General features: G+C 46.4%; 2 protein-coding genes across 2 annotated transcripts in view; both read right to left on the bottom strand.

Moving 5' to 3' along the window:
- Nucleotides 1-14,811, bottom strand: part of LOC148666772 (scavenger receptor cysteine-rich type 1 protein M130-like) — a 361,406-nt gene that overhangs the window by 66,216 nt on the left and 280,379 nt on the right. The window lies entirely within an intron of this gene.
- On the bottom strand, nucleotides 1,350-5,023 carry LOC148666797 (globoside alpha-1,3-N-acetylgalactosaminyltransferase 1-like). Its single transcript, XM_088632566.1, has 3 exons — nucleotides 4,993-5,023; nucleotides 4,535-4,669; nucleotides 1,350-2,531 (listed from the first exon to the last, which is right to left on the bottom strand). Exons 1-3 carry the CDS (start codon nucleotides 5,001-5,003, stop codon nucleotides 1,844-1,846), a joined length of 834 nt encoding a protein of 277 aa, XP_088488692.1. The 5' UTR covers nucleotides 5,004-5,023; the 3' UTR covers nucleotides 1,350-1,843.

The following is a 14,811-nucleotide window of genomic DNA, read 5'->3' as shown; positions in this document are numbered from 1 at the left end:
TAAAATAAATGTCATTATTTATATATTTATTATTTCATTATAAATCGTAAGTATTTTCATCATCTTTAACATGTCCATAAGGACTAGCATTCTGCCTTGTCACTGTGCACTGTCGCGATGAGCAGCATCTGACTCAGCTGGGATAATAAGGAGTGATAAACTGAGCTGTCAGACCCTTGCTAACAACTACAAGTGAAAGTAAATGGGAGGTCCTAAGTTCGTCTGATAACTTGTGTCTAAAAGTGTAATAAAGATGTTGACACAAAAGGCGTGATGCTAAGATGACAATCTAAATAGATACTTTATTGATCCCGTGAGGGAAATTGCAGTAGGGGTTGTGTGACTGTCTTAATGCTTAACAGTGTTTAACATAATAGCTCCCTGGCTGAAAACCTAGCACCTCTTCCTCCACCTCAACTTCACCCTTGTAGCTGTCTCCCTGGTTCATTCCTCATGAAGGAGGTGGGTTATGACAGTGCTGATCTTCGGCCAGTGCTCTCGGTTCCTCAGCCAGGCAAGCTAATGTCAAACACTGAAATATTAAGGAAGTATGCAAACCCCCAAACCCCCTATTGTCTTAAATGTACCAACACAAGCACAAAAAAATGTAGAAACGTATCAACAATTGTGACGCGTCTTCATGGGGGAACTGCAGTCCCAATTTCTCATACCGGTGATTAAGCCCCAGTAACAAAATAAATCCATGGACGGTTTAGAAAAATTGGATAAATTCTGAAATAAGCACAAAATCATAAGCTTTGTGCAAGTGCCGTGACGCACCGTGTTGTTGCAAATCCCTAGTCTCCCCACAGGCAAGGGCGAGAGTTCCCACAAAAAGAGCGTCATGATGTAGCCCTTCCTGCTCACTAGTTCACTGTGATGACTGATGTAATGCGATGGATGAGTGAACAAGTGCAGGTGGTGCAGAAGACATTTCACTCCAGAAATGTTCCAACACGACCTGCATGCAGAGTTAACAAGTCAGCTCCACGTATCGGCACAACAGCCTGGAGGTTGACAGCAATATTTCTGTTAGATCAAAAGACACGTATCCGCAAGCCTGCTTGTTTACAGTGTAATAAAGACCGCTTCACCTCAGCCGAAGTCTTGTTGCCTCACTGAATCTATTTTGTGAAGCAAATTGGAGGTTTTACAAGTTACTGTGTACATTTTACTTTTATTGTGGTTTGAAATGCACTCATCAATGATGATTCTCTCTAACCCAGACCTATAAAAATAGCCGTGCAGCTCCCCTTTGTTTTAAGAGTGCACGTGCAGCCTATATCAGCATCTTGCAAATATGCAGCAGATCACTGCAGATCACATGAACAGAAACTTTCACCAGGACCTTGTGTTATATTGCAGATAGGGAGTTTTTATTTCAAAAGCTCTTGAACTGTATGACAAAATACAGTGACAAATTACTCGTCCTGCACGTCTCTCCTCGCACAGAACGCGTGTCCAATTCCAGGAGGCATCCCTGGTTTTGCGTCCCTGAATCGGATAAAGGGGTCGGAAAACGGAGGGATGGAATGAGATTAAAACGTGTGTGTGTTCCTGTAAGGTTGAACCGGCTGCTGTTGACAGTTGGTGGGGGGGATGTCAGAGGTTGGTTAAGCCACTGTGGTATGTTCCCGTAACAGATTCAAACCCAAGACGCAAAGCCGTCTCTGGACGAATCGCTTGGACGTGGACGGTTGACTAAACCCGTCTGAACCGCTAACGTGACAAATCGTCTCCGGGAAAACGCCTCATAACCTGTGACAGGATGTGCCCATCACGCCTCACTTTCGGTCAGTACTGGCGGCTCAAATGCACATCCGGGAGGATCCGCTGCAGCTGTCTAGTTATCCCGGACTTCGGCGAGGTTCTTCCGGACAGTGGAGAAGCGGATGACCCTGACCTCATTCACACGCTGCTTCTGGTCGTCCCACATGTACTCGGAAGACAGCACCTTGGTGGGCTTGTTGCGGATCAGGTACTTGTTCAGGTGGCTCTCCTCCTGCCAGGCCGCCTCGATGTTGTTCCTCTTGTCCACCAGCAGGTTCTCCTCGCAGGTCTTGACCAGCCGGTACACGTTGTCGACGAGCCCCCCGAACACGGCCGCCTGGTAGTAGAAGTCGCCCTGTTTGAAGGGGACGTAGGCGGTGGAGGCCGGCCGGCGCTCGTAGGGGAACTGGTCCCGGTGACTGTAATAGAACCAGGCATGCACGGCGGCCACCAGCTCGCCCAGCACCTCCGCCCCCACGCGGTTCTGGAAGTGCATGTCCACGTCCAGGCAGTAAATATACTGGGCCTCCCGCCGGATCTGCTCCTCGATGGTCTTCCGGATGATCTCCATCCTCCTCAGGGAGATCTCCTGCCAGCGGTCGAACTTGGGCACCTGGATGGCAGTGAGGTTCCTCCCGGGGGCCAGGGACACCTTCAGCACCTCGCCCGGCTGGTCCGTGAAGACGTAGTAGTGCACCCGGAACCCCACCAGGTAGTGCTTCTCTGCCGACTCGAGGAACCCCTTCAGGAAGCGCATGTACCTGGGAAAAGAGGGGGGATGGTTCGGGAACAGAGGGGATGTGGTGGTTAGTCTTTGCTTCTTTGCAGTGATGGGGCCCTGGGGTGCTATTTCGCATGATCTCACCCTGGGTTAGAGTGGGTTTCCTCTGGGTGCTCCGGCTGCCTCCAACAGTCCAAAGATGTGCTGGTGGGTAAATTGGCGTCTGGGGAAAATTGGCCCTGCTGTGAGTGTGTGTGTGTGCGCGTCTGTCTATGCATTTGCCATGAGATGGACTGGAGTCCCATCCAAGGTGTACCCTGCCATATTCCCGCTGCTTTCCTGGACACTCCACTCTTTTTTCTCTACCCCTCGGAAGAGATATTTTCCCTTTCCAGGGCCTTTTCAATAGCGGATCCTAAATTTCAGCCCTGCTAGAGATTTTTCCTGTCGACTCCTTTTTCCAGGCATTTTCGAGATCTTGCCTATACGAAGTGAAATGTATTCAAAAATCAACACTAAGAGTTTAGTCCCCCCCCCCCAGAGCCAGTTAAATCTCCCAGCCTGAATTTGTGTTTTGCTAAAATGGTTTACCCCTCAACCAGGAATCCAGAAGTGAATTGCATCGACCTCTTTTGCCCTTGAGGGAACTTGTCTTGCACATCAAAAGCTCATGAACACGTAACATTTTCGACAATAATAATACGGTACAAGAACAGTGCAATACCATAATACAAAACATTCAACGGCACTGCTCAATCAGAACTCCAGTACCATTAATAATGTAACGCTTACGGCCGACAAGCAGTGTGTGTAAGAGCCGGCGTACCAGAGCGGGTGACGTCACCGCCCTTCCCTGTGATAGCAGGACCACAGCTACTGGGCTGTGGAGAGATCTCTCTTTAGCTCACGGGGCTAGGTCGCTGCAGAGAGACGCGGAAGTCCCGGGTTCGAGCCACCTATACTTTGGGCCGACCTAATGCGGCAAGGGCGCCCGCCTGAGCCCCCGTTGCGTTACATTGGTGTCAGAAGCGGGGCGGGATAGCCCTTCGCCGGGGACGGCGATTTAAGCGGGGGAGAGTGTAACGCTTACGGCCGACAAGCAGTGTGTAAGAGCCGGCGTACCAGAGCGGGTGACGTCACCGCCCTTCCCTGTGATAGCAGGACCACAGCTACTGGGCTGTGGAGAGATCTCTCTTTGGCTCACGGGGCTAGGTCGCTGCAGAGAGACGCGGAAGTCCCGGGTTCGAGCCTCCAGTCGGGATGGGGCCGACCAGATGCGGCAAGGGCGCCCGCCTGAGCCCCCGTTGCGTTACAATAATAATAATAATAATTGATGCAATAATTGATGATGCAATGGCAGCCATAGTGCGCCAGAAAGCTCCCCACACACCAGCTCTCAGTGGGGAGGAGAGCAGAGTGATGAAGCCAATTCATTAATGGGGATTATTAGGAAGCCATGATTGGTAAAGGCCAATGGGAAATTTGGCCAGGACACCAAATTTCGAGAAACGCCCTGGGATTGTTAATGACCACAGAGTCAGGACCTCAATTTTACGTCTCATCCGAAGGACGGCGCCTGTTTTCAGTATAGTGTCCCCATCACTATAATGGGGCATGAGGACCCACATGGACAGCAGTGTGAGCACCCCCTGCTGACCCCACTAACACCTCTCCCAGCAGCAGCCTCAGCTTTCCCAGGAGTCTCCCATCCAGGTACTGGCCAGACTCACACCTGCTGAGCTCCAGTGGGGTTGCCAGTTGTGAGTTGCAAAGCAATATGGCTGCTGGAATTAGATTTGAATCAAACAATTAGCTTGTAAAGAGTCCAAAAACAACAGTAGTGATAAGAGGCCAGCCTCTTTTTGTTTTAGTGTTCAACAATAGAATGCTTTTAGTTAGAAAGAAAGTAAATGCTCTCTTAGTCATGATACAGGGGATCTGGAACAGTGCCTCCTCCCAGTGTAGGAGAGCACATTCTAAAAGAAGTCACGGATACAGAAGACATATTTTTGTTAAGTACTCTTTGTGATCAACACGTCTTACTTGCCGACCGCGAAGACGGTGGTTGCTATGGTGGCATTGAGGGGTTTGTAGATGCTGTCGATGATCAAGGGGTCAAAGGTCCCATCCCAGACGATAGGAGCCATCCAGGGGGTGACGGTCAGCACGTCTCTCCTCCTGTGACACAAAATCAGAAATCAGAAATCTGGAGACCCCAGTTCCAGCTGGCGCCTCATTTTTACTTATGATCGCAGGGATTGAAACCCGGAGGTGACAGTGTTATGACACAGACCAGCCAGGAGAGGGCAGCAGCTCAGATGCATTGTCTTTATTTCCAGGCAAAGCCAACAGGAAGTGTCAAATTTCCTTTACTTATCAACTTTATTTCATTTAAGGGCTGTCAAAAGCATCTAGTTAAAAAAAGAAACGTTTCAGTTTGACCATGTTAACAGCAAGGCAGTCAGACTCAACATGAGAAATATGAGGATTTGAATACTCACAGGGGCTCCATGACTTTGGTCTGTTTGTAAACTAACCTGAAAGAAGGAAGACAAGGGTTTTCATTTGACATTTGTCAAGCAGATCATCGCTTGGACTTGGGCAACTACAGGATTAATTCTGATACTGAATTATCAAAGTATCATTAAGTATTATCCAGGTGGGACTGCACATTGGTGGCGGTAGTGGGATTCCCCATTACCTGTAAAGCGCTTTGAGTGGGGTGTCCAGAAAAGCACTATATAAGTTTAAGCAATTATTATTATTATTATTATTATTATTATTATTATTATTACTGACCAACAGATGGAGCTGGGCACTCTTAAATCTGTGTGAGCTGGGATTGCATTCATCACACATTTAAGTCGTGCTGTTGTAGTGACAGGCAGGGCATGTTACTTCTCCTTGATCCAGCACAAAACACTTGTCCAGTCGTGCTCCGTGACACTGTTAGGACATCAGGGAGGTGAATCTGTCTTGCTAATGACGCCTCTCATCCACTACATGGGACTGTTAGGCAGCAGAGCTCTTTTGGCAACAGACTGCTCCAGCTACAGTCTTCAGGGGAACGTTTCTGCAGGTCTTTCCTCCCGGCGGCTGTCAGGGTGTATAACGCTGCCCTAGGCTAGGACTGTTAGCCCTTCATCTGCTCATCTATGGACAGCATGTTACACTCATGCACTTTTTGAAACTGCATTAATATACCATTTATACAAAATGTTTTCTGGACATTTTGCACATCTTTTATTGCTTTACAGTGTCTATAAACATATTTTGCACACACCCATATTGTCAATTTTATTTATTTTATTTTGTATTCTACGTACTTATTTAATTATTCTAATGCTGTGGTTATTCTGGTTTTAGCTTAGTCTGATCCTTGCTTTTTTTGGGCTGGGCTGCTGTAACGCCTCAATTTTCTCTTTGGGGGTCAATAAAGTCGTATCTTACTTTGAAAGATCTCCAGCAACAGCAATCGACAGTCATACGGTTGTCAGATATACAGTCCACACAATTATTGGGACATCGATGTCCAAAACATTTCCTCTTTACAAACAAGAAATGTGTATTTGTCGTCTTTAGTGTGAGTGATATAGTAAGTAAACTGCTATATGTATTTTATTTTGGGGATAATTCCATTTGTGCAATAAGATGTCTGGACTACATTCCCCAGAATCCTCCGGGGGATGAAGGAGCTGCTGCTTTTTTTTAACCTGGTTTTAGTCCCCTTGCCAATTGTCTTCCCAAAACTGGTCAGATGACTAAGGGCAGCACTTCCTTAACCTACAGATTACTGGGAAATGTGGTCCAAACTGGGCTGTGCTCTTACAGTACATCTAGTAGACATTTGGGTCCAGGCCAGTGATTATAAGTACTGGAGCTCTGGCATATCCCCCGTAACTGGTAGCATGGAGAGCCCACACAGACTACATTCCACCCTGGTGATTAAAGATCAGCAAGCTACACAGTAACTAAGGCCCATGATATCAATAACTGATTCACTTAAGACATTACGTGCCCATTATCCAAAGACCACTATGGAACGCTATTCAAATCAGGGGATGGAATGCAACTGATGGAAAAAATACGATACAAAACTTTATAGCAGACATCACTTGAATTCATTATTGACTGGAAGCCAGTGCAGGGATGCGAGGACTTGGGTTATTCTGAAGTAAGGTATAAGACAGCTCCAGAGATAACAAACAGAATCATTGTCATAGAGAGGTACTTCAAGATATGTTCACTTACTTCCCGACTGGATTAAAAAGGGATAAATCTTAAGACAAGCGTTTTACGTAAGACATTGTCAAAATCTGTACTCTTATAGCATTAAGGGAGAGACTATACCGCCATTTTGTCCCCATCCGGACCAACGCATAAACTACAGTTAAGAGTTCACTTTTCATCTCCATAAGCAAACTATTTTTAAGCGTTTCTCCAAGTACTGCAAATGCAAATGTTCTCCAATATCTTCGAAATACAACCATAAAGTTTGTTTTCACAACAGCACAACTTGTTTGCAAGAAACAAATCAATTGCATAATATTGACAACAGCACTTCAGACAGAAACTGCACCATGGGCGTATTATAAATATTGTTCCCAGCAAAATCAAAACATAACACCAATGTTATTTTCAACATCCCTTGGGGAAAAAAAGCACATTTCCAGAGTTAAAACTAACTTTACATGCTAAAGAAGCACACAATAAAAGTTTTTTTCAACTGGCTAAAGAGAATGCTGATATAACAAGTAGAAATATTTATTTCACATATTTGGAAGGCAGAGAAAATCCTTCCAAAACCAGTCTTCATTAAAAAAAAAAATCACACACAAAATTCTTTTTTTTTCAATAATCTCTTATTTTTCATCTAAGGCAGCAAACACACAAGAGAAGACCTGGAAAGATAAAATTATATCCTAGGTGTGCCACAACTTGCAAAACAGACTTTTGAAAAATGTTTTTCCCCCTGTTTTTGTTCTGGATATTTTTATCCAGTGTTTCTGGCTAGATCTCCAAGGGGGTCCCTTCAATTCAAGACCCTCGCCAGGCCTGTTCTGTGTATCCTTCCCAAGTCAAAGTTTGCTGGGCCTGAAATCCCATTTCTGAGGTTTTAAACAATTTAAACTGAACTTGCTAATGCATTTTCATGTGTGTGTTTTCATTTGGTGCTTCCAAGTCAAATCATTCTAACAAGCTAGTTCACAAGATAACGTGGGGTTGAATTGATTAATTTAGGATTCTTTTAGGATTTAAAGATGACTTGACTTTTACCAGAAACTCACTGGAAATGTTTCTCAAACGGATGAAAGACAATACCTACCCCTCTGGACTGACATTAATCCCTGGAATGTTGTTCCAGTATTTCCTACTGTATTTGGGAGGGGCACTAAGAAAAATAGAACGGAGAAGAGCTGTTATTATCGAGAAGCCCTTAATAAAATGAGTTTAAAAGGCTTTCTTTTTAAATTCTCCCAGGCTTTGAAGTACAACCATGTGTGGAGCAGAACAGGTGCTGGGAAGTAAGTTTTTTTATGCAGAAGTATTCAACATAATTCCAAAGATTTGTATCTAAACCTGGGCAGCATGCTGGCACTACTTCAGAGGACTGGGGCCTTGAGTTCAGTTCCTGAAGCACTGTTTGCGTGGAGTTTGCATGTTCCCCCTACATTTCGAAGGCTTTCCTCCCACTGCCCAAAGACGTAGCAGTAGGCCAACTGGCTTCTGGGAGAAGAGGCCCTGGTGCGAGTGTGCACGTGAGCGTGCGCGTGTCTGTGTGTGCTCTGCAATAGACTGGCGGCCCATCTAGGGTAGATCCTACCTTGTGCCTGTTGCTTGCTGGGATAGGCTCTGGCTCTTCCATGACTCTTGACTGGATAAAGAGATTAGAAAATAGATGGATGATATATACAGTATATAACCTAGACATATATGTCATGAATCTTAAAAGGTCTTGATAGGAGCATCGCTGAAGTATACTTACCATGCAATGCGACTCAGAATCGCTGGAGGTTTAGTGCCTAAATATCTGTGGATGAAACAACACCAGATATTCATTACAAAAGTGGGGACAAACCCTTTTACATCATGTTTTCATAACCTTATAACTCCTGTTCCTGTATCTCCTGCTATATCACGTGGAGGAAGACCTCATACTTTACGCAGCAGCACGTGGTCTCACACGCTCATGAAGATAATCCAAATCATGCAAAGTGCCTTTCTGTTCAAGTTCCTATTCAATGCTCTGAGGATTTGCCTGTACAAACAGGCTCTTAACTGAATGTGGCAATGTCAGTGTACATCCTTGGATCATGGAGTCATACTGTACTGGACACAGCAGTGTGTTCGGGAGAGATGGGGGGGAAACCGATGAAGCAGGGGGTGTTCATGTTGTCGCAAACTCGCCTTCGAGTTCCCCCGAAGCGTGACGTGATGGAGCCCTTCCTGCTCACTAGTCCCTGTGATGATTAAGGCAATGTGAGGTATGGAGGAATAAGTCCAGGTTGTGCAGCAGACATTACACCACAGAAATGTTCCAATGTGATCTGCATGCAAAGTTAACAAATACGCAGTATTTGTGGGCAAAACCGACTGGAAGTTGAAAGGAGTATTTGTACTGGATCAAAAAGAGACAGATCCACAAGCCTGCTTGTTTACAGTGTCACAGGGCCGCTCCTCCTCACCGGACATTTTGTTGCCTCTTTTTGAATCACAGAACATGGTGCTGGGCAGACCTGGAAATGTGATCTATTACTGTTACTGTGTTACTGTGCACATGTTTTTTTTTTGCAATTTGAAATGCACTCATCCCTCATCCACGCTGGATCTTTCTAACCCCAAACTATAAAAACAGCGTTCCCCGCTCCTCTTCAAAGGGATAACTGGGGCCAGGTGGGTGAATGAAACAACCTTTATAAAGCCATCAGGCTGACTTAGCTCAGCCCTGCTGGATATAAAACTCACTTCAGCTCTCGTCTTCACCATGACCTTCCCAGCACTATTGACTCTACCCTACAAACACAGACGCACTCAGAGGATAACACACATATCTTCACAACGAGCAGCTAACTTCTTCCCAGAACTACATAACACAGGGAAAAAAAGCCAAGAAGGAGCTGAACAACCATTGCCAATTTCCATCCTATGTCACGCCACACAGAATCCCATCATGCTTAACCCTTGTTCAGGCCATTCTGATCATTTGAATTTCTTTATGTACCCAATCACTAGGACTTTGTCTCATGAGGTCTAGAGGTCTTTCCTTCCCTATTCTTTAGTCTATTGGAAAGCACAGCTTGAGTGTGATGCATTTTGGCTTAATCCCATTTCACGTGACCACGTGCAAGAATCTCAATAATTCGGTGTATGCAAAACAAAACGTTTGAACGCTTTCAGTCTTGATTTTGATTCATCACCCATTTGTTTAGTGAGGCAGCTCATGCAGAATGGATTACAAAAGAATGCCTTTAGGGATTTTTATGCTTACTCTGGCACTACATAATCATTATTAATTGTTCTATTATCCTTATCTTATCACTTTCAGACACATTTTGTGTTAATGTGTCTGAAAGAATGAGGATTGGAAGGCAAAGCACTTCAAGCAACATTCCAGGGAAGCACTTCAGTCAGCCAACTCATAAGAGGCAACTCTAATCTCATTTTTCAAAATTCATTGAGAGAGAAAACACAGACAACTTCTTTAAAATGAAAAGTGAAACACTGAGCAGGGGACAAAAGTGCAAATTGCAAGGAAGAGCACTTGGGGACCGAGAACACGAGGCACTTCTTTACACAAAGGGTGGTGGAGGTGTGGAACAAGCTGCCCAGCCGCGTGGTTGAAGCCGATACCCTGGCTTCTCTCCAGACACAGCTGGGTGAGCTCCCTCCAGTCAGGACAGGAGGAATATTTTGCTCAAAGAAACGCCACTCAGGATGACCAAGAGGTGGATGGATTGTCTATGCCTTAGGTAAGAAAGAACAACCAGCACACCAATAGTCCCACCCACGGCACTCTCACTGACACTGCAACACACCATCCACATACCATAAACCACCGGGCGTTATCATTTGAGTAACTCAAGGTTACAAACACCCCCTCAGGGGGGTGGGGATCTGAGCACAAATGGAGAGCTGAAATACAGGAGAAAAACAGCCACGCAAAGGCAACATTCTGGCAACACTGTAAATAACTAAGTTATTTGTCTTAGCCTATTATTTGTTATTTGTCAACGCATTGCAAAACTGTAACTTTTGGGTTGCGCAAGCAGGTTAAAAAAATATATGATTCAGTGGTGCAGTTGCTAGCATTGCAACCTTAAATCACTGGGCGCTCTGGGTTCACTTTGGGACCTGGGGTGCTGTCTGTGTGGCGTTTGCATGTTCTACCCGTGTCTGCATGGATTACCATGGGCAGCTCCAGCTTCCTCCCCGAGTTCCTGGACATGCTGGTAGGTCAATTGGAGTAATGTGTGTGTGTGTGTGTGTGTGTGTGTGTGTGTGTGTGTGTGTGTGTGTGTGTGTGTGTGTGTGTGTGTGTGTGTGTGTTGTAATAGACTGGTGTCCTGTCCAGGGTGAACCCTGCTGGTACAGACTGCAGCTCCCCAACGACCGAGATTTGAAAGAAGCAGCTAGAAAAATGCATGGATGTACTGTCTGTAAGCCCATAAATACGAAGTGAAATGTAAAGTGGTGATCTGTTAATACCGCCAAAGCATGAGTATTCTTTGAAATTCGTTTGACAAAATAGACAGTTTTCTCAATCTGGCCGCATCAACCACGGCCAAGCTATAAAGCAAACTCTGGGCTGTACGTACCCGAACGTCACTATAACCCCCAGGACAAATCCTGCCAGGGCACACTGCAAATACTTGGAGGTGGTGGTGGCCATGTCTCCTGCACAAAGAAACAGAAAAATGACTAAAGACTATGACTAAAGGAGGGCTGAGACATCGGGTGTGATGTCACTGTGGCTCGGGTGTGATGTCAAGCCAGTGATGGACTGGCGTCACAGCAACCGGGTCTTTACCTGGCACGGCGCTTTACCTGCGGCCAACGGTGGGGGAAAAAAAAGGGGGAGACACACATCCATGGTCCAGGAGCTTTTTGAAGCCACTCCTTTCCGATCATTTGTGACAGAACGAGAAAGGCTCAGGTTTCGACTCAAGGGGTCAACATGGGGCGAGGTCACATCTGGCTCGCACGAAGCAGAATTTCTACCTGAACGCCGATTTGCTGCGGCCTCGCACTGCGGGCCTCCGACAGAGTGAGCTGTATCTTCCAAAGGATTCAGGCCCCCCGTACACCGGCAGCACCGTGAAATGTGATGTCAAGCCAGTGACTTTGCGGTGGACTGGCGTCACAGCAACTGGGTCGCCAATGATGTCATTGGCACGGTGCTTTACCTGCGGCAAACGGTGGGGGAAAAAAAAGGGGGGAGACACACATTCATGGTCCAAGAGCTTTTTGAAGCCACTGCTTTCCGATCATTTGTGACAGAACGAGAAAGGCTCAGGTTTCGACCCAAGGGGTCAATGTGGGGCGAGGTCACATCTGGCGAAGCAGGATTTCTACCTGAACGCAGATTTGCGGTCCCACACATTTTATTGACATTCATTTTGACTGACGGTGCCGTTCTTCTTCCTTCATTACCTACTGTTGAATTCCACTGCCCCTCAAGTGCCGGACTGTGCTGTTACCCCCTGTTCTGCTCCCCCTCTTCACCCTACAGTATATAAGGAGGGGGCACCCCAAACTTCCTTGCTCTCTTATGCCCCCTGGCCAGCTACAAGAGACTTGATTCAATTCACGATGCCTTATTGGCATGACCAATGAATAAGTCAGTGTTGCCAAAACATATACAATTAACATAAGATCTACAGACAAGAGACTTCAAGAGACTCTCTCTCTGCCTGCAGTCTCTCTCCTTCCTTATGGCCAGCAGCCATATCACCCTGTAGCTCCCCCAGCTGGCTGCCCCCCACTCGAGCTCAGCAGGTGAGAGCCTGGCCAGTCCCTGGAGGGAAGACTCCTGGGAAAGCTGAGGCTGCTGCTGGGAGAGTGGTTAGTGGGGACAGCAGGGGGCGCTCTCCCTGCAGTCTGTGTGGGTCCTGATGCCCCAGTATAGTGAAGGATGAGACGTAAAACTGAGGTCCTGACTCTCTGTGCTCATTAACAATCCCAGGGTGTTTCTGGAAAAGAGTAGGGATTTTACCCCGGTGTCCTGACCAAATTCCCCCCCTGTCCTTTACCCATCATGGCCTCCTAATAACCCCCCTCTCTGAACTGGCTTCATTCCTCTGCTCTCCTCCCCACTGAGAGCTGCTGTGTGCTGAGCGGGCTGGAGCATCATCCAGGTGGGGCTGCACACTGGTGGGGTTGGAGGGGATCCCCATGACCTGTGAAGAGCTTTGAGTGGAGTGTCCAGAAAAGCGCTATATAAGTGTAAGCAATTAATAATTCTCTCTTCCTCTTGAATAGCACACTGCTGTAACTCAAAGGGCAATAAACCTCCAGCCTTCAGAGCCTGTATGACGTATCTGTGACGCCATCCTCCTCATGGCTTTGAGGCCGAATCACCACAGTGCCCTTGTCTGCATCCTTAAAGAAATCCCAGAAACCCCAGCACCGCTTGGGTGCTTAAATCTCCCTCATGTCCGTTAAATGGGGGGGGGGGGGGGGCTCCGTCTCGGCTGACCTCTGACCCCAGAAAACCAGTGCGTTTGGGTGTTTTGCATTCGGATTTCGATATCCCCGCAGGATTCCTGGCTTGTGCAACATTGATTTGTGGGGGGAACAAGTTACTGTTCGGATAAAAAAAAGTGTTACACTGGAATTTGAATAACACAGAAATGTCCCAACGTGATCTGCATGCAGGGTTAACAAGCAGTATTTGTGGGCAAAACCATCTCGATGTCCAGAGCAGTATTTCTACTGGATTAAAAGAGATGGATCCACAGACCTGTGTGTTTATGGTTTCACCTCACCGGGAGTTTTGTGGCCCTCGTTCTGAATCGCGGAACCTGGTCTTTACCCATCATGGCCTCCTAATAACCCCCTCTCTGAACTGGCTTCATCCCTCTGCTCTCCTCTCCACTGAGAGCTGCTGTGTGCTGTGTGGGGGGGGGCTGGAGCTGGAGCTGGAGCTGTCCCCGTGACCTGAAAAGCTCTGAATGGAGAGTCTAGAAATTGCCTTGTTCTAAATCGCAAAACACGGCGCTGTGCAGACCTGTAGATTCAGTCTGCTTTGTGATGTAAATGGGAAGTTTTACAAGTTACTGTGTACATTTTGCTTTTATTGTGGTCTAGACTTTCGATGCTGATTCTCTCTAAGCCAGAAACATAAAACTAGCATTGTAGTCCCCCTTTAAACCAAAGACAGCTTTATCATGTATTAACAAAGCTCCTGATACAGGGGAAATCAACAGATCCCAGCGATTACTTTAACGCCTTTGGTTAGGTAGTAACATGTAGTGCACGCAATGTGTACAAGATGAAAGGGGCAAAAACTGTGTATGTTGCATTAGAGATGAGACTAGATGGGTCTTGTATCGGCTGAGAGAGAACCCGGAGCCCACACATCCATCGTGACTTCCACAGCACATTCAACCCAACCCTGAAGTTGAGAAGAGCTGGAGAAGGAATGATGGTCGGGCTTTTGACACCCAAATCTTTCAAATGATTTCAGATTTCAGCTCTTTCAACTGCAGTCCCGTCTTATAATTATCTTATCTTATCTTCTGGCTCTGTCCTCCTGTATTTAAAGTCATGAGCCGGGTGTTTGCTCTGTCAAGATAATTTTGTGCACATAACTGAGGTATGCCAATACAAAGAGTTAGAATCATGTGTTTCTTTCATATGCTCTATTTATTTTTGGGGTTTTTACTTTGAATGTGTGGAGTGGGTTGTGGACACTACCTAAATATGAATTGCCGGTTCAAAGGCTTTTGGCTACAAGTGTATCTAACCAGTTGGTTTTTGAACTCCTTGACACCATTTAGGGGCCAGTGGGAGTGCCAGTTTGCATATTGATTTCACTCTGTGCTCAGGACCTTGCTCACAAAGCCAAGAACAATGAGCAGTTGTTTGACACAGGGGTTACACCCCTACTCTTTCCGAGAAACGCCCTGGGATTGTTAATGAGTACAGACAGTCAGGACCTCGGTTTTATGTCTCATCCGAAGGACGGCACCTTTTTACAGTATAGTGTCCCCCGTCACTATACTGGGGCATCAGGACCCACACAGACCGCAGGGTGAGCGCACCCTGCTGACCCCACTAACACCAGTCCATTACAAACAGACTCACACCAGAGCCCAGTT

The sequence above is a fragment of the Lepisosteus platostomus genome, chromosome 5 (genome assembly GCF_059453375.1).
Source record: "Lepisosteus platostomus isolate fLepPlt1 chromosome 5, fLepPlt1.hap1, whole genome shotgun sequence".
Lineage (NCBI taxonomy): Eukaryota > Metazoa > Chordata > Actinopteri > Semionotiformes > Lepisosteidae > Lepisosteus > Lepisosteus platostomus.
Note: the sequence above shows the minus strand (reverse complement) of the source record. Positions and strands in the feature narration are given on the sequence as shown.

Bases quoted from the DNA above. Each gene is read 5' to 3' on its own strand.
- LOC148666797 (XM_088632566.1), bottom strand. The intron at 2,532-4,534 runs GTAAGACGTGTT...CTCTTTTCCCAG, and splicing joins ACCGTCTTCGCGGTCGGCAA to GTACATGCGCTTCCTGAAGG.